The sequence below is a fragment of the Chlamydomonas reinhardtii genome, chromosome 14, assembly GCF_000002595.2.
Source record: "Chlamydomonas reinhardtii strain CC-503 cw92 mt+ chromosome 14, whole genome shotgun sequence".
NCBI classification, from domain to species: domain Eukaryota; kingdom Viridiplantae; phylum Chlorophyta; class Chlorophyceae; order Chlamydomonadales; family Chlamydomonadaceae; genus Chlamydomonas; species Chlamydomonas reinhardtii.
In genome coordinates, this window is record NC_057017.1 from 2,944,562 (window position 1) to 2,963,505 (window position 18,944).

Consider the following 18,944-nt stretch of genomic DNA (forward strand, 5'->3'; position numbering starts at 1 on the left):
GAAGTGTGGGGTTTGGTTCGTGTAGGCCCAGCAGTCCTTCGCTGTTACGAGTTGGAAGCCGAGCGGCCGCAAAAGAACGGTTTGCGGTGGCCCGGGCTTGTCGCCAACGACCCACCTACCACTCACCAAACTCCCCAAACTCCCCCCCACACACACACACAGACTTCGTCACGGAGGGCGGTGGCGACACGGCCGCCGCCGCCGGCGCCCCAGCGCCGCCCGCCACCGCCGAGCCGTGCGGCCTGGCGGCGTCAGTGCCGCGCTGCCTGCGCTGGCCGCACCGCGTGCCGCTGCACGCCTGGAGCGTGGAGCAGGCGGAGGCGCTGGTGGGCGCCATCTGGCGGGCCAAGCAGGCGCTGGAGGTGTCAGCGAGTGCGGGCACGCTGCAGAGCTTCTTGTACTACTACTTCAATCCGCAGGTGGGCGCGGATGGTCGTTGTGTGTGTGCGTGTGTGTGTGTGTGTGTGTGTGTGTGTGTGTGTGTGTGTGTGTGTGTGTGTGTGTGTGTGTGTGTGTGTGTGTGTGTGTGTGTGTGTGTGTGTGTGTAGAGGGGGTTGCAAAGATGGTTGGGAAGCGGGGGTTGCAAGAGTTGATCAGAGAAGTGTCGCGAAGTAGACAGGGGGTGGGGGTAGAGCTTGCTCCAATCCCAAAGAAATGAAGGCCCAGAACCACAGAGCGGTTTTGGGTTGTGGGGAGCGTGGCTGGGAGGGTGGCAGGGAGGGTGGTGGCTGTGGGAGCTGTGTGTGTAGGCCTAGGCTGAGGAGGGCTGGAATGTGGGCACTCGAGCTGCTTGCACCTGGCCTTCACAACTGCCCGCCTGCACTGGGCGCAAACCCCCCGTGCCCACGCCCCGCCCGCATTCCCCCCCTCCCTTCACCCACTCCCCTCACTTCCCACACCTCCCTCAGCTCCCCTCACCCACCCAACTCCCCTAACGCACCCCACTTCCGCCACCTCCCCACATCCTCTGCCTTCCCCACCTCGCCCACGTCCCTCACTTCCCCCACTTCCGCCACCTACCCCACTTCCCCCACTCTCCCACCGTCCCCCACACGCCCCCCCACCCCCACCCCCAACCCCACCTCCCGCTTTTCCAAACATCCCTGCACCCCCCCCCCACCTCCCCCACCTCCCTCCCCACACCTCCCCCACAGGGCCTGGCCAACGAGTCCAGCGTGCGGCTGGCCTACAGCCTCTACAACGCCTGCGCCACCCACGCCCGCTCCAACAGCCTCGTCCGCACCTTTTGGCTGGTGCTCACGGGTCAGGCGGCGGAGGCGGCGGCGGCGGACCAGCGCTCCATGCTGTCAGGGCTGGCGGCGGTGCTGCACTCGCTGCCGCCGGCGGACGGCGGAGTTGGAGGTGGAGGTGCAGGTGGTGGTGGTGAAGGTGGTGAAGGTGGAGGTGGTGAAACCTCGGGAGGTGGGGCGGCGGGCGACGGGGAAGACGCCGGCGCGGGCGGCAGCGGCGGCGATGGCGATGACGAGCGGCCAGCAACGTCGGGCAGTGGCGGCGGCGGCGGCGCCGCCGCCGCCGCCGCCGGCTCCGTGCCGTCGTCCTCGCCGCGTGTTCGTACGGAGGACGTGGCGGCGGCTCTGGAGCGCTTCTTCCCGCAGCGGCCCGCCTTCCGCCTGAACAAGCTACGCGACGCGCTGCGGACGCAGTTCCCCCTGGACACGTTGCCGTTGGATGCGCTGGTGGCGGCGCTGGAGCCGCACGCGCTGGCGGCGCCGCCGCCCTCGACGGCCCCGGGGACCGCCAAGGCGGCGCGTTGGAGCGCCGCCGCCGACCCCACCGCCGCCACCGCCGCCGCTGCCAAGCCGGCGGGCGCGCTGGTGGCGGCGCTGGTGGGGCAGCACATAGACGAGGTGCAGGCGCTGTGCCTGGAGGTGGCGAGTGCGCTGGCGGAGGTGCCGATGGCGGAGGACGACGGCGGCAGCGGCGCCGCCAGCCCGGTCGAGCTCCCGGCCGTGGTGGAAAAGCTGTCTGGGTTGTTGGGCGCGAGGCGGGCGATGGCGTGTGTCATGGCTTCGCTGGGGTTCTCGGCGGCAGCGGGCGGGGAAGGAGGAGGAGGAGGAGGCGTGGGTGCGGCGGCGACGGAGGACGGGGAGGAGGGCGGGGCGGGGGCTGGAGGTGCATCTGGTGGGAGCGGGCTGGTGGTGCCAGTGGGGGTGGTGGTGGATGTTGGGGACATGACGCAGCGGCTGCTGCAGCGCTGCCTCCTCAAGCCGGTGGGGAACTTCGACGTGGCGGGGGCGCTGGCGTGGGCGCGGGAGATGGCGGCTGCAGCTTGAGGCAGGGCACGTGTATGTGGCACGTGCCGTGGTATGTTGGAGGGAGGGGTGTGGGTCAGGTGCGTAGGGAGGATTGAGGCAAACTGTACCGTACTCGGCGGCTGTCGGCGGCGGAACAGTGATTTACATTTGACGGCATGGCAATATGTTATTCGCGGCATTTCCGTAAAGCGCCAGAGCTCTCTGCAGGTCAGCAGACAGCAGGTGCAATATTGCATTGATGCCAGGCGCAATGGATGACAGCAGGAGCTAGTGGCATCAGGCAGCCCGAACGTTTCCATCGGCAAAGCAACCGACCCAGATGCTTGTGCGGGATTTGGCTCGCGGCAGTCGCACCCAGGCTGGGTGCGGGGCCCATGCCATGCCAAGCGGCGTTAGCAGGCACACACGTATGGTACACAGGCACAGAGGGATGACTGGAAGGATGTGCGATGCGACAGTGGTAAGGCAGGTTGGCAAAGTCCCGTGGGGTGCAGCTGGACTGGAAGGATAAGAAAGCGCATCGTGCTGCCTTGTGCTTGTGGGCCGTGCTACACAGGGGAGGTACCCACGGGAGGTGCCTGCCTGCAACCGAAGGCCACGGCAATGAGGAGTGCGCGTCAGCAAACTTCCACAGTTCAACTGTAGCAGGATAGTCGGCAAAAGCCACACCTAGATGCCCCAGGGCGTGTTCCGCAGGGTTATGTTCTTTGTGTGTTTGTAGAACTTCCGCGTTCCGCGCACTTCCAGCCAGCCAGCCAGCCAGCCAACAGTACTTCCGGCGTACGACCAACCGCACACCCCTGCCCTGCCGTTGCAAACTGGTTGCCATCTGCTGGGGTCTGGGCGTCAGCTGCACCCTACGGGACCTCGCCAACCTGCCCTGACCTGCCTAAACACTGTCCCATCGCACACCCAGCCGCCCGCAGCACCCGGCAGGTTGCTCTCGCCACCACGCCCCCCACACCTGCTGCGTGCGTGCATGCGGGGCACGTGTGTGCAAACTCACCGGTGACAGCAATGCGGCGGTGGTGTGCAACGTGTGCATGAGCCCCCTAAGCGGGTCCCCGCGCACACGTCATTCGGAAGCCTGCGCGCGCAGCAAATGCATCGTCCACCGGCGCGTGCAGCCGATGAATGCCAACGTCCACGCTGCGCGCAAGCGCCCTCGCCCAACGCGCCAGCGTATCATGCCCATTCAGAGAAATGAAAGCTAGTGTGAATGCAAATGCAAGACGCCAACGAGTGCTCCAGGCTAGCAAGCAGGAAGAAAGAAGTTAAGAGTTAGCAGCCATAGCCCGCTCGCTCAGTCGCGCGCAGTACGGTACCCCGCTTAGCCTGCCCGGGTCTGCATGAGGTTGTCAGTGGTGCGTACGTAAGCACATGATGAACCGCGCCCCTTGCTGCCTTGCTGTACCGCCTTCTTTACTGCCCTTACATGGAAATGCGTAAATGCGAATGCTTACATTTGCTGCCCTATGCAGCAGCAGCACACCTCCCACCCCTCCCAGCATGCCGCCGCCTGTTGCCGCCTCGGCCCAGCCTGCTAGTATGCCACCTCGCTTTCTTGTGCCTGCCGTCTTTGAACGCTCTTATCGAGTACCCCAAGCTTTCACCGTACCAACGAGAAACGCATGGATGCAAAACACGTCTGGTTTGGGGTCTGCCAGGCATGCGAGACACCGAGTGCTCTTCCTGCCTGTGTGCCGCCAGAGTTGCTCAAACCTCCCACACTTTCCTCGAGCACATTGCGCTACACCGCATACGTCTACCGGTACGCTCATGGCCAGGTGCTGCTAGGCTTCTGCCAAGTCTCCTGGGTATATGTCATGCACACTGTCTGTCCTTGTTGACTTGAATCCATTCCCAACATACCCGTTGGCCAAGCCACGCCACTACACCACAATATGATTCTGGCCCCTGGTTGACAGGACACACGATCGGAACTCATTGCATGCACACACACGACACTGACACCCACAAACATGCTGTCCAAGCAATTGCACGCTCACCCCCTACACGGGCTTCGTTTTGTTGTTTGTGGCACACACCCTCCCTCTACAACTTGGGTTTACCAACCCTGCGCCTGCCCCTGCGCCTTGCTGCATGCCTCCCGGTGCCCGCCCCGCTGCTGCCAGTGCGCCAGCTGGCACGCGCCGCAGCAGTACCACACCGCCTTGCACCGAGCGCACGTCTTGCCGCCGCTGGCTGGGAAGAGCGCGCTGGGCCCATCCGTGTTGGCGCAGGCAGGATTGCCGCACAGGACCACGCCCCGCTCGCTGCCCGCCTCAGCTGTAGCCGCCGCTGTAGCTGCAGCTCCAGTGGTGCTACTGCCGGACGTGGTGTTGCCTGTTACTGCCGTCGCGACCGGGACTGGCAGGCGGCGCAGGCGGGCCTGCACCTCAGCTGGGGACATCAGGTTCACCACCGTGGTGACAGATGCACAGCTCGCCACAAACACCGCCTGCAGCTCCCTCCAGCGGTTCGGGAGCGGCCTTTCGGCTGCAGGCCTTTCGGTTCCCACTCCGCCGGCACCTGGCGCAGGCGACGGCTGCTCAACGGCCGCGGCCACGAAGTCGAAGAGCTCCGGCAGTGGCCACGCAGACCAAACGCGGTCTCGCCGTTGGTAACGCTCCACGAACACCCGGGCACCCGACACGATGGCTGCGGCACTGATGCTGCTACTGCTACTGCCGCTGCTGCTACTGCCTCCATCTACTGCTGCAGCCGCTATAGCTGCACGGACCAGCATGTGTGGGTCCCAGGCCCCGATGGCAGTTAGCAAATGCGCCGACCAGTACTCGTCGTTGTAGCGACTTGGGTTGCCGACATGCCGCAGCAGCGCCGCGAGGAAACCCTCAGCGTCAAGCTCCTGGCTGTGAAGGAAGGCCCGCCACGACTCTGCCGCCTGGGCAGCTGGAATGACGCAGCAGCCGCTGCTGCCGCTGGTGCTGTTAAAGGTGCCGCTATTGCCGAGGCTGCTGCTGCTATCATGCTTGCCATCTGCGCCGTCCGCACCGCTGGCGCCGCCGGCAGCACCAGCTGCATGCTGCTGCGCCCGCAGTGCGTGTAGGACGGCAACCGAGAGCTGGTGCGCCGCCACGTCTTGCAGGTACTGCCAAAAACCCTCACTGTCAAGCAGATGGCTCTTCGCCAGGAACAGGACCTGCGGCAGCCACTGCCACACGCACAGGCTCATCAACAGCCGCAGCTGCTCCGCTGCCGGCGAGTAGGCACTGGGCCGCAGGCATGGGCCGCCCGCAGCCCCCACGGCAGCTGTCGTCGGTTCCTGCGCTTGCTCCAGCTGCCCCTGCGCCAGCGCCTGCGCCTGCGATCCTGGTGTCTCCAGCGCCCCTCCATCTACCTTGAAGACTTGCGTCCGCGCGTGCACGGACTGCCCCAGCAAGTTAGTAAGGCGCCCGGCCAGCCCCCCAAAGCCCAGCCGCCAAGCCTCCATGTCGGGCCCATTAATATCTGCGCCGGCGGCATGTGTGCCCGGCGCCGGTGCAGCTGAGCTGCTGGCCCCGCCATCCCCACTGGTGCTGCTGCCGGTTGTGTCACCGCCGCGATTGCTACTGCCACCACTGGTGCGGCCGCTACTGCGGCCCCCGGCCGCGGCCGCCTGTGAGCGGTGGCCGTGGCGCAGCCGCCGCACCGCCGCTGTCAGGGTGGCGACCAGCGATGCCACCTGCGCCGCCGGAGCATGTGCAAGCACCAGCGGCCACACGCCAGATTCCACAAATAAGGACCACAGCACCCAATCAGAGCTACCGCCCGTTGCGTAAGCCTCCGGCCACTCCTCCTGCGGCTTCCGCAGCAACGCCTCTAGGCATGGTAGCAGCCCTGCCGCCAACGCGCACCGCAGGCTGAAGCTGGGAGTGAACGCGTGCTCCGCCGGATGTGGCGTTGCCGCCACGGCAGCCGGTGCTGCGTATGCTGCTGGGGACGCTGATGCCGGTGCTACGGCCGTGGTGCTGCTGCGCGGACCCTCCTCCAGCTGCAGCCGCAGTAGCAGCCCCACTTCTGCAGCCACCACGTACATGAACCTTGCAACCTCCAGCTCGCAAAGCAGCACCCGCCACAGGCCCGCCAGCCGCGCTGCCGCCTGCCGCGGCCGCAGCTTGCACAGCAGCCGCACCAACAACGATACCAGCATCCACATAGTGCCAAATATGCCGCGGTCCTGCAGGTCCACGTTTGTGTTTCTACCAGCGCTCATGGCGCCCACAGCGCCATACAACACGTCATACGTGTTCACGGCACGTGTGCGTTCCACCGCTGCAGCCTCGGGCCCCGCGGATCGCGATGGTGCCTGCAGCCGTGCGGAAGCTGCGACGGCCGCCGCTCCTGCTCCTGCGGGGGATGCTGCCGCCGCTCCCGCGGCTGCTGCTGGTGTAGGTGCTCCTTCTGCATCAGGTGCGCAGAGCACTTGCTGCTGCTGCTCCTGGGCACATACACCGCCTACACCTGCGCCCGTGTCCACGCCCGCTGCTATGGCATCCCACCGTAGTGGAGGTGTGAGCGCGAGACGGATGGGGCACTCCCGCGCGCTGATCGCCAAAGCATAGGCAGCAGGCACGATGTATGCGTTTGTGTTTTGCGTGACGAGAGCGAGCGGCAAAGCCGGCCTGACCAGTGCCCGACAGACCGCGACGGCATCCCCCGCTGCCTCTGGCCGCCACCGCTGCGGCGCCCCGCTGCCGCCAGCAGCAGGCGCAGCCGTCGTCGCCGCCGCCGCCCCCGCCGCCGCCGCGGCAGCACCTGACCCCGCCGCGCCGTGCCCCGAGCCCAGAGCCTGCCCTGCCGGATCCTGCACGCCGGCTTGTCCGGGTGCTGCTGCGCTGCTTGCGGCGCTGCCCTCCCGGAAGGTTGCCTCCACCACCCGCGTCATCCAGACCGCACACGCCTGCAGGCAGCGGCCGCCCAACAGCTGCCGCACCATCTCCAGCTCGATGACCTGCGTAAGGGGCTGTCGCGGGGCAGGCGCCCCGCCGCCCACGGTCTCCGGCTGCCACTGCGGAGTCTCCTGCTTCTTGTAATCCTCCACTTGTCCTATCCCCTGAATCAGTAAGTTAATGCACGACCCCACGATGGAAGCGCACGTGAGCAGCGATCCCCAGTTGGCGTCCATGTTGGTCAATGCACCCGTCACGGTCACAGCTGCGGCACTCAGCAGCGCTGCCGATATGTGCTCGAAGAGCTGGGTGCGGAGAAGGGCAGCGCGCAGCTCGATGAAGGCGTCGCGGCACAACAGCAGCATACGCAGCATAGACGACGCGGCATTCAAAACCAAAAGCTGAACACGTATCATCGCAGCGGCTCGCTGCGCCGCGGTCATAGCTGCGCTTGTGGCGCCGCGGCCTGTGCCTGAGCCGCCGCTGTCGCCGCTGCCGCTGCTGCCGCCGCCGCTGCCGCCACCGCCGTTGCTGCCGTCACCATCTGCGCTCCCGCGAGCCACACGCGCCAGTAGCCGTGCATGTAGGCTGAGAGTGTCTGCCCTGATGAAAGCTAGCGCCAGCAGCTTGCGCTCCTCAGCCGGCATCAGGTTGACGAGGGTGTCTGCCAAGTTCTGCGTGCCAACGAACACATCCAGGGCGTCCATGTGCTCGATGTCCAGCTCCAGCGCCCGAGCAGCCAGCGCCCGAGCAGCCCAGACATGCGCGCCGACTAGAGACACAATCAGGCGGCCATGCGAGCCGTCCGCGGCTTTCCAGTCGGCTGGCGTTAAGGCGCCTGCTCGCGCTTGCGAGAAAGCCGTCACCTGGGCGCCGACGGCTTGACTGCTCTCACGCAGACTCGCAAAGTATTCTAGGTTCTCAATAATTCTATTGATACGGCTGCTGTGTGCCGAGCTGCCTTGCCCATCTCCAGAGTTGCGACCGCGACGCATTTGTGAGGAAGTTGTCAGGAATGTAGAGGGAGGTAAGCGATTACGTACTGCGCGGTAAGACAAGGCAGCGGTAAGGATACCGCTTCACTCTTCAGTCAAATTGTTCCAGCAGCGCTGCACCGTGCTGCGCTGTCCCCAAATCCAGGGTGTGTGTAACAACTACTTGACGAAGGCAGCAGCATGGAGGATGACCGGCGGTGACTGCTCTGCTGTTTTCCGCCCATCGGCAGCATGCCCCATCCCCGCCTTTGACCGCCCAACCCGCTACCTTCCCTCGTCCCAATCCCTTCTCGCTTTTCCCACACGCTTGCACCGCAAAGCCCCGCCACGCAACCAGATGATTCCCAGCTCGTCAAATATCACACTGCCAGCCATACCTACTCACCCAGCCACTAGCACGAAGCCCAGCCGCAACCCCTCGACCCCTGCCACGCACGCACGAGCCCTCAAACGCGCCCTCGGACACGCCCGGCCACTGACCGCCCCGGACAGAGCGCATAGAGCGGGCACGTCCCCTATGCTTCTCGCTACCGCCACACCACCCGTGACCGCGCTTTCAGGCCCCGCGCCCGAACGCCTGTGCCGTGACGCGGGCCCCACGCCTGCACCTGTGTCCACAGTCCACCTGGCGTCACGTGTCCAGGTGTGAGGTGTCAGCCTCGGGCTCCCATCTCCCGCCCGCATCTCACGCCCCCAGCCGGCCAGCCGTCCGGCGCGCCCTTCACTGCCGTGGCGCCGCTGCTGTTGCGGATGCTGACGTCAGCGCCGGCGCCCGCCGCTGAGGCAGCGGGGGGCAGGTGGGCAGCACTTGGTAGGTACCGTACAGTAGGGGCGGGGCAGCAGAAACAATGGGATTAGGCACATCAGACGTCCAAGGCGTGCTTCTCTCCTGCCCATGATTTGCTTCCTGCCATTGAGTACCTTGACAATTAGAATACGTGCCATGGATTCATGCGCCATGTACGCCTCGGCCCATGCATCAGCGAGGGGTGCGCCGTTGTGCGCAGCATGCTCGTGCAGCATAACCTGGAGGTGGTATCCGGTCGGGGGCGGGAATCCCCTGGCTTCAGTTCGTCCAGGCAGCATTCGATGGCCCCTGCGTGCTTGCACGCTCGGGTTGTCCTCTCTTGTAGTACCGCAATCATACCGTAAACGCTCCTGTCATTGAAGATCCTTTGAGAAAATACGCACGATGCCAGAGGAGATTGTCGGAGATTGTAGCAGGCAGCACAGGAGAGAAACCAGTCAGCAGCGCAAAATGGAAGTCCACATGTTACCTTCAAAATGGATGATGGACGCTGAGGCTGACATGGGCCGCCGCTGGCAAACTGTGCGGAGGCAGTCGGATGTGCCGCTGGCTGGGCTGGCGGAGTCTGGCGGGTGGGTGCCGGAGGCACCGGAATACGCGCCAGGCACCAGAACCAACCTGGAGACTCCAGCGTCACCTACCGCGCCCAGCAGCACATGTGCGGAAGGTAGGGATGAAGGGAGGGAGGGCGTAACAAACAGCGACAGGGAGCGGGGGGGGGGCTATGGAAACAAAGCAAGCCACACCAGGGAGGCAAATGCAGCTGGAACACGCGCGAGTGGCCGGGGCTGTGGGCTGCGGCTGCGAATGGGGGCGAGCTGCCTGAGGTGAATCAAGGTGGCGTACATGAAGCTGAAGTGGACAGTACGTACAAGGATTAAAGTAAGTCATAATAACCGCCAATAACCGCCAAGCCGCAGCATGGACACCGTAGGGGCACCCCCCGGCCACCCAGGTTGACGCTGACCCCACAGGGCCAAGGCATCTCCATTCTCCGCTGGGGTGGAACTTCCTTCATTTCTTGCCTTGGGTTTAGGCGGGATTCGCCCAGAATCTCCCGTTGCCCTCAAGTGCCTAAGTACCAAACGGCGTCCAGCTAGCCCGTTACGTCTAAAGTAGGCGTGAACCCCAGTCGCCTCGCTCTGCTGTACCCACTGCTTCGGAATGCAGTTAACCATGCAGGCCCGGTCCCCCGACCCAGCCCTCGCCATTGCCTGCACGCTGCCCTGTGCCTTGCCCAATTATTTTTGCTGCCACGCGCGAACATGGGCGCAGGCGCCCAAGAAGCCCCGGAGTCCGGAGTGCGGACTGCGGAGGGGATTGTTGGATTCAGAAAAATAAGGTAGCCAGGACTGTGCTACATAGTGCCGTGCATCCTCGGCCGCGCGCTGGCTGTCAGGGCCGCATTACTGACGCACCTGACATCCGGATGTACGGCAATCCCTGGCAGACCAGTTCCATCTCATCGTCTCATGGCATGTACTTGCAGCCACACCGCGTAAGGCGGCGCCAGCCCAAATGCCCACGCACGCTGCGTACTTCCTTGATGTCAGCATACAGTACTGCTTGCCGCAAGCCGCAGACCACACGCAGCACTTCACGAACACTGCATGGCAACCCGACATCCTTGGTGGCACACGCCTCAGCGAGGGCCCTTGGCCCGTCACGCCTAACCCGACCTTACCCTTGCAATGCCAGTACGCACGAGGACACCGAGTTTTCACTGTACCCACGAGAAACACACGGATGCGACACACGTCTAACTTGGGGTCTGCCAGGCATGGAGACGCCGGCCGCCCTTGCTGCAGCCAGAGGTCTCCAAACCTCTCGCACTTCCTCGAGCACACACCGCTACACCGCTACACCGCACACGTCTACACCCGCATTGTCCTTCCAGACTTCTGTCAAGTCTCCTGGGTACATGTCAGCCAGGGATACTGTGGGTCCTTGTTGCCTTGAATCCATTCCCAACATACCCGTTGGCCAAGCCACGCCACTACACCACCATGTGATTCTTTCCCCTGGCCGACTGCACACCAAGCGAAGTCATGCATGCCCACACACTCACAGAGTACCATCCTCCGACTCAGCAGCCCGACACGGCCCACATACACATACCGTATATGCCGTGAGATCATTTGCAGCTTCATGCCATGCGCACACACACGTGCACCCGCCCACACCAACACAGCATGGGCCAACGGCAGCTAGGCTGCTGAACATCGTATCCTGTGGGCAGCCTAACCGCTTGGCCGCCCCCCACATCTAACCGCTTGGCCGCAGCCCACCCGCTTGGCCGCCACCCACATCTACGCATGCGGGCTGAGCCCTTGCACACCACACCTCCCTACACCTGGGGTCTACCGCCCCTGCGCGTGCCCCTGCGCCTGCGCCCGCCCCTGCCCCTGCCCCTGCGCCTGCGCCTGCCCCTGTGCCTTGCTGCATGCCTCCCGGTGCCCGCCCTGCTGCTGCCAGTGCGCCAGCTGGCACGCGCCGCAGCAGTACCACACCGCCTTGCACCGAGCGCACGTCTTGCCGCCGCTGGCTGGGAAGAGCGCGCTGGGCCCATCCGTGTTGGCGCAGGCAGGACTGCCGCACAGGACCACGCCCCGCTCGCTGCCCGCCTCAGCTGTAGCCGCCGCTGTAGCTGCAGCTCCAGTGGTGCTACTGCCGGACGTGGTGTTGCCTGTTACTGCCGTCGCGACCGGGACTGGCAGGCGGCGCAGGCGGGCCTGCACCTCAGCTGGGGACATCAGGTTCACCACCGTGGTGACAGATGCAAAGCTCGCCACAAACACCGCCTGCAGCTCCCTCCAGCGGTTCGGGAGCGGCCTTTCGGCTGCAGGCCTTTCGGTTCCCACTCCGCTGGCACCTGGCGCAGGCGACGGCTGCTCAACGGCCGCGGCCACGAAGTCGAAGAGCTCCGGCAGTGGCCACCCAGACCAAACGCGGTTCCGCCGTTGGCAACGCTCCACGAACACCCGGGCACCCGACACGATGGCTGCGGCACTGATGCTGCTACTGCCGCTGCCGCCAATGTTGCCACAGCCCTCCTCTGCTGCTGCAGCCGCTATAACTGCACGGACCAGCATGTCTGGGTCCCAGGCCCCTATGGCAACTAGCAAACGCGCCGACCAGTATTCATCATTGCAGCGACTTGGGTTGCCAATATGCCGCAGCAGCGCCGCGAGGAAACCCTCAGCGTCAAGCTCCTGGCTGCGAAGGAAGGCCCGCCACGAATCCGCCGCCTGGGCAGCTGGAATGACGCAGCAGCCGCTGCTGCCGCTGCTGAGAATGGGGCTGGCATGGCAACCGAGGCTAGTGTTGCTGCTGTCTGCGCCGTCCGCACCGCCGGCAGCACCAGCTGCACGCTGCTGCGCCCGCAGTGCGTGTAGGACGGCAACCGAGAGCTGGTGCGCCGCCATAGCTTGCATGCTCTGCCACCCATCCTCCCTGTCAAGCAGATAGCTCCGCGCCAGGAACAGGAACTGCGGCAGCCACTGCCACAAGCACAGGCTCATCAACAGCCGCAGCTGCTCCGCAGCCGGCGCGTAGGCACTGGGCCGCAGGCATGGGCCGCCCGCAGCCCCCACGGCTGCTGTCTTCGGTTCCTGCGCTTGCTCCAGCTGCCCCTGCGCCAGCGCCTGCGATCCTGGTGTCTCCAGCGCCCCTCCATCTACCTTGAAGACTTGCATCCGCGCGTGCACGGACTGCCTCAGCAAGTTAGTAAGGCGCCTGGCCAAACATCCAAAGCCCAGCCGCCAAGCCTCCATGTCGGGCCCATTAATATCTGCGCCGGCGGCATGTGTGCCCGGCGCCGATGCAGCTGAGCTGCTGGCCCCGCCATCCCGATTGGTGCTACTGCCGGTTGTGTCATCGCCGCGGCTGCTACTGCCGACACTGGTGCCGCCGCTACTGCGGCCCTCGGCCGCGGCCGCCTGTGAGAGGTGGCCGTGGCGCAGCCGCCGCACCGCCGCTGTCAGGGTGGCGACCAGCGATGCCACCTGCGCCGCCGGAGCATGCGCGAGCACCAGCGGCCACACGCCAGAGTCCACAAGCAACAGCCGCAGCACCCGGTCAGAGCTGCCGCCCGGTGCGTAAGCCTCCTGCCACGCCTGCGGATTCCGCAGCAACGCCTCTAGGCGCGGCAGCAGCCCTGCCGCCAACGCGCACCGCAGGCTGAAGCTGGGAGTCAACGCGCGCTCCGCCGGATGTGGCGCTACCGCCACGGTAGCCGGTGCTGCGTATGCTGCTGGGGACGCTGATGCTGGTGATACAGCCGTGGTGCTCTCGCGCGGAAACTCCTCCAGCTGCAACCGCAGTAGCAGCCCCACATCTGCAGCGGTGTTCCAGGACCTTGTGGGCCCCAGATCGCACAGCAGCACCCGCCACAGGCCCGCCAGCCGCGCCGCCGCCTGCCGCGGCCGCAGCTTGCACAGCAACCGCACCAACAACGATACCAGCATCCGCATGCTGTCGATTGTGTTGCGGTCCTGCAGATCCACGTTTGTGTTTCTACCAGCGTGCATGGCGTCCACAGCGCCATACAACACGTCATACGTGTTCACGGCACGTGTGCGTTCCACCGCTGCAGCCTCGGGCCCCGCGGATCGCGATGGTGCCTGCAGCCGTGCGGAAGCTGCGACGGCCGCCGCTCCTGCTCCTGCGGGGGATGCTGGCGCCGTCCCTGCTGTTGCGTCAGGTGTGCAGGGCCCTTGCTGCTGCTGCTGCTGCTCCTGGGCACATACACCGCCTGCGCCTACACCAGCACCCGTGTCGGCGCCCGCCGCTTTGGCATCCCACCGCAGTTGAGGTGTGAGCGCGAGACGCAAGGGGCAGTCCCGCGCGCTGATCGCCAGAGCTACGGCAGCGGGAGCGATGTATGGGTGTGTGTTCTGCGTGACGAGAGTGAGCGGCACAGCCGGCCTGACCAGCGCCCGACAGACCGCGACGGCATCCCCCGCTGCCTCTGGCCGCCACCGCTGCGGCGCCCGGCTGCCGCCAGCAGCAGGCGCAGCCGTCGTCGCCGCCGCCGCCGCCCCCGCCGCCGCCGCAGCACCTGACCCCGCCGCGCCGTGCCCCGAGCCCAAAGCCTGCGCTGCCGGATCCTGCACGCCGGCTTGTCCGGGTGCTGCTGCGCTGCTTGCGGCGCTTCCCTCCCGCAAGGTCGCCTCCACCACCCGCGTCATCCAGACCGCACACGCCTGCAGGCAGCGGCCGCCCAACAGCTGCCGCACCACATCCAGCTCAATAACCTGCATAGGCGGCTGTCGCGGGGCAGGCGCCCCGCCACCCACGGTGTCCGGCTGCCACTGCGGAGTCTCCTGCTTCTTGTAATCCTCCTCTTCTGCCATCCCCTGAATCAGGAAGTTAATGCACGACCCCACGATGGAAGCGCACATGAGCAGTGATCCCCAGTTGGCGTCCATGTTGGTCAATGCCCCCGTCACGGTCGCAGCTGCGGCACTCAGCAGCGCTGCCGATATGTGCTCGAAGAGCTGGGTGCGGAGAAGGGCAGCGCGCAGCTCGATGAAGGCGTCGCGGCACAACAGCAGCATACGCAGCATAGACGACGCGGCATTCAAAACCAAAAGCTGAACACGTATCATCGCAGCGGCTCGCTGCGCCGCGGTCATAGCTGCGCTTGTGGCGCCGCGGCCTGTGCCTGAGCCGCCGCTGTCGCCGCTGCCGCTGCTGCCGCCGCCGCTGCCGCCACCGCCGTTGCTGCCGTCACCATCTGCGCTCCCGCGAGCCACACGCGCCAGTAGCCGTGCATGTAGGCTGAGAGTGTCTGCCCTGATGAAAGCTAGCGCCAGCAGCTTGCGCTCCTCAGCCGGCATCAGGTTGACGAGGATGACTGCCCAGTGCTGCGTGCCAGTGAACACATCCAGGGCGTCCTCGCGCTCATAGTCCAGCTCCAGCGCCCGAATAGCCCAGCCGTGCGCGCCGACTAGAGACACAATCAGGCGGCCATGCGAGCCGTCCGCGGCTTTCCAGTCGGCTGGCGTCAAGGCGCCAGCTCGCGCTTGCGAGAAAGCCGTCACCTGGGCGCCGACGGCTTGACTGCTCTCACGCAGACTCGCAAAGTATTCTAGGTTCTCAATAATTCTATTGATACGGCTGCTGTGTGCCGAGCTGCCTTGCCCATTTCCAGAAGTGCGACCGCGACGCATTTTGGAGGAAGTTGTCAGGAATGGGGGTACCACATCTAAAGTAAGGTAAGCGATTATGTACTGCGCGGCAAGACAAGGCAGCGGTACCTGGTAAGGGTCCCGCTCCACTCTTCAGTCAATATGTTCCAGTAGCGCTGTGCCTTGCTGCGCTGTCCCAAAATCCAGGGTGTTTGTAACACCTATTTGACGAAGGCAGCAGCATGGAGGATGACCGGCGGTGACTGCTCTGCTGTTTTCCGCCCATCGGCAGCATGCCCCATCCCCGCCTTCGACACCCCAATTCGCCACCTTCCTTCGTCCCAATCCCTTCTCGCTTTTCCCACACGCTTGTACCGCAAAGCCCCGCCACGCAACCAGATGATTCCCAGCTCGTCAAACATAGCCACCCGCACAAAGCCCAGTCCCAAGCGGCCAAGCCCCAACCCCTGCCCAGCACGCATGAACAGCCAAACGCGCCCTCGGACACGCCCGGCCACTGACCACCCCAGACATAGCGCACAGACCGGGCACGTCTCTCTGCTTCTAGCTACCGCCGTACCACCCGTAACCGCGCTTGCAGGCCCCGCGCCCGAACGCCAGCTGGCTCCACATCCCCAAATGTCTGTCAGCCACGGGTTCGGACCTCCCGCGCGCACCTCACGCAGCAGCAGCTCCATTTAAGCAGCAAAATGCCGGGCCTACACCACAGCCCATCACGCCTCAGCCCTCAAACACGCCTGACCCACGTCTCGTCAAAAGCTGTCGACCTCCCACGCGCATCTCACGTCCGCAGCCCCCAGCCCTCCGGCGCGCCCTCCGCCGCCGTGGCGCCGCTGCTGTCGCGGATGCTGACGTCAGCACCGGCGCCCGCCGCTGAGGCGGCGGGGGGCGGGTGGGCAGCACTTGGTTGGTACCGCACAGTAGGAGCGGGGCAGGCCGAAACAATGGGATTAGGCACATCAGATGTCCAAGGCGTGCTTCTCTCCTGCCCATGATTTGCTTCCTGCCATTGAGTACCTTGACAATTAGAATACGTGCCATGGATTCATGCGCCATGTACGCCTCGGCCCATGCATCAGCGAGGGGTGCGCCGTTGTGCGCAGCATGCTCGTGCAGCATAACCTGGAGGTGGTATCCGGTCGGGGGCGGAGATCCCCTGGCTTAAGTTCGTCCAGGCAGCATTCGATGGCCCCTGCGTGCTTGCACGCTCGGGTTGTCCTCTCTTGTAGTACCGCAATCATACCGTAAACGCTCCTGTCATTGAAGATCCTTTAAGGAAGTACGTACGGTGCCAGAGGAGGTTGTCGGAGCCTAGCAGGCAGCACAGGAGAGAAAACAACCAGCAGCGCCGTGCGCAGGTCAACACCGGGAATGCACGATGCCAGAGCAGATTGTCGGGGCTAGCGGGCAGCACAGGAGAGAAAGTATGTTACCGCCAAAACAGATGCTGGGCGCTGAGGCTGACATGGGCCGCCGCTGGCAAACTGTGCGGAGGCAGTCGGATGTGCCGCTGGCTGGGCTGGCGGAGTCTGGCGGGTGGGTGCCGGAGGCACCGGAATACGCGCCAGGCACCAGAACCAACCTGGAGACACCAGCGCCACGTTAATGACGAGTGTGGTGGGAACTAATGCGTACGTAGACCAGAGCGGACGGCGGAGTGGGCTTGCAGGTGGCACGAGAGTAGGCAGTCAGTAGCGCAAGTTGCGAATTCACATGTTACCTCGTAACCGACGGTAAACGCTGTGGACGGTCGCGCCCATGGCTGGCTGACAGAAAGCGGCTGTTGTATTGGGATGGCTGGGCTGGACGACGGCGGCCGGGCGTTGCTTGGGACTACCAGAAAGGATGCGCCCGAAACCAACCTGGAGAACACCAGCGCCACCGGTGCCCAGCACGACATGTATGGGAGGGAGGGAGGGACAGGAGGCGTGATGCACTGCCGCGTAAAAGCTATGGCGCTAGGCGCGAGGCAAGCAACGTGACCCCCAAAACAACCGCGAGGACATGGCGCGCGAGTCGGGCTGCGGGCTGTAGCTGTGCGCTGCGTTGGGTGGATAAACGAAGAACACTAATGGCGAAGTGATGGATGCGGTTAAATGAGCAAGTGCGCCGGGCGGCCGAGGAAGTAACGACAGCGCGATCGCTGCATGGCTCATCCCCGTCGCACTGCGGTTGGCATGGGCGCGTGCGATGCATGCCGTGCGACACCAGGAAGCCCGACCCCGGAAACACAGACGCTGACGAAGAGGCAAGGGAGCAAACAGCAGGCAGGTGACGGGTGCGGACCGCATTGCGGTTCCCCACACCCGTCATGAAACCGGCAGCCGCACGGGGCGGCGGCTGCCGGCCGGGTGGGGGCAGGTGTGTTAGTGGGGTATGCAAACGCGGGCTAGGGGCACTGCAAGCAAGGCACACGGAACTCGACACACTGAAGCCCCTGGATCGGCCGGTAACGGTATCGTCATCTCCAGAGGGCTGTGTATGGGTTGGGAGGCCGCCGCCGCGCACGCCCGCAACGAATACTCCTTTTTAGATGACGCGGCGGCGACCGGGCGCCACGGGAGTCGGGGCCACCTACCGCGCCCAGCAGCACATGTGCGGAAGGTAGGGATGAAGGGAGGGAGGGCGTAACAAACAGCGGCAGGGAGCGGGGGGCTATGGAAACAAAGCAAGCCACACCAGGGAGGCAAATGCAGCTGGAACGCGCGCGAGTGGCCGGGGCTGTGGGCTGCGGCTGCGAATGGGGGCGAGCTGCCTGAGGTGAATCAAGGTGGCGTATATGAAGCTGAAGTGGACAGTATGTAGAGGTTATAGCACGGGGGGTGGGGCAATACGGGATATACTGGGGCGGGGAGGAGGGAGGGGAGGGTGAGGGCCACCGAACCGAGGCGCGCCCCCCGAGGGCCGGTCCCCGAGGGCCGGAGGCCCGAGGGGACGGCCCGAGTTATAAGTATAAGGATTAAAGTAAGTCATAATAACCGCCTATGAAGTAAGAGCAGCGCGATGGCCGCATGGCTGGTCCCGGTCGTACTGCATGCGGCATGGTCGATACGTGCCGGGCGGGGCGGGGCGCGCTCCTTATTTCCCCTCCTCCGCCCCCCTGCTTGTTGGTATGTCCTGTGTCCCCACAACTTCCAAGCCGCAGCATGGACACCGTAGGGGCACCCCCGGCCACCCAGGTTGACGCGGACCCCACAGGGTCAAGGCATCTCCATTCTTCGCCAGGGTGGAATGCCGTTTCACTTCTTGCAGGGGTGCGGGGTGGCCAACTCGGCCCATGTGATCGGCAACGGCCAGCAACCGCCCCCATTTCCCAGTTGCGACCAGGCCCCGGCCCGATTTCTTTGCATAGACCAATAAGCGGCACCTCATAGAAGACCCCTGGCGCGCCGGGCGACTATATGACGGGGGTCGAAAACATGCTTGCCGACGCAAATTGGAACCTCGGCTTGGAGGCAGGGAGAGCTGCGCGATAGCAGCCTATGGACCTGTTATGTACTGAAGGTCTGAAGCAGCTTTGTTCCGAGACTTGGGGGGCCTACTACAAGCAGGGAGGGGCTTCCATGCGACCGGCGAGGTGCAATGTCAAGCCGGAGTTCAAAAGCAAGACTGCGCAATAGCAGCCGCCGACGCCGCTTTGATATTTGGCATGTAGCAATCAATTTGGGCGCATAAAACAAGTGGGGCCGGTTCAGGACGGCCTTGCCGGACGTCGCCAACTTCGCGCCCCCCTGTGCCGGCTGTGTTTAGCCGTTGGGCACTGTGCCCCTCTCATTCCCCGCAACCGGCACGAAGCCATCCCCGCGCACCCAGCTGATGCG

The 18,944-nt window shown here is 64.8% G+C and overlaps 4 protein-coding genes across 4 annotated transcripts in view; 1 reads left to right on the plus strand and 3 right to left on the minus strand.

Moving 5' to 3' along the window:
* Nucleotides 1-2,797, plus strand: part of CHLRE_14g627650v5 (uncharacterized protein) — a 9,072-nt gene extending 6,275 nt beyond the window's left edge. Inside the window, exons 11-12 of the mRNA XM_043070316.1 lie at nt 163-419; nt 1,155-2,797. Coding sequence (XP_042916989.1) covers nt 163-419; nt 1,155-2,294 — 1,397 coding nt within the window. The 3' untranslated portion in view covers nt 2,295-2,797. The remainder of the gene's footprint in view (nt 1-162; nt 420-1,154) is intronic.
* Nucleotides 2,798-3,723: 926 nt separating this feature from the next.
* On the minus strand, nt 3,724-8,235 carry CHLRE_14g627700v5 (uncharacterized protein). The gene has a single exon (XM_043070317.1). It carries the CDS (start codon nt 8,161-8,163, stop codon nt 4,345-4,347), a length of 3,819 nt encoding a protein of 1,272 aa, XP_042916990.1. The 5' UTR covers nt 8,164-8,235; the 3' UTR covers nt 3,724-4,344.
* A 134-nt stretch (nt 8,236-8,369) lies between these two features.
* Nucleotides 8,370-9,425, minus strand: CHLRE_14g627726v5 (uncharacterized protein). The gene is made up of 3 exons (XM_043070318.1): nt 9,311-9,425; nt 9,085-9,189; nt 8,370-8,941 (listed from the first exon to the last, which is right to left on the minus strand). The coding sequence occupies exons 1-3, from the start codon at nt 9,326-9,328 to the stop codon at nt 8,885-8,887; spliced, it is 180 nt and encodes a 59-aa protein (XP_042916991.1). The 5' UTR covers nt 9,329-9,425; the 3' UTR covers nt 8,370-8,884.
* A 574-nt stretch (nt 9,426-9,999) lies between these two features.
* On the minus strand, nt 10,000-15,175 carry CHLRE_14g627750v5 (uncharacterized protein). The gene has a single exon (XM_043070319.1). It carries the CDS (start codon nt 15,142-15,144, stop codon nt 11,332-11,334), a length of 3,813 nt encoding a protein of 1,270 aa, XP_042916992.1. The 5' UTR covers nt 15,145-15,175; the 3' UTR covers nt 10,000-11,331.
* Between the last annotated feature and the right edge of the window lie 3,769 nt (nt 15,176-18,944).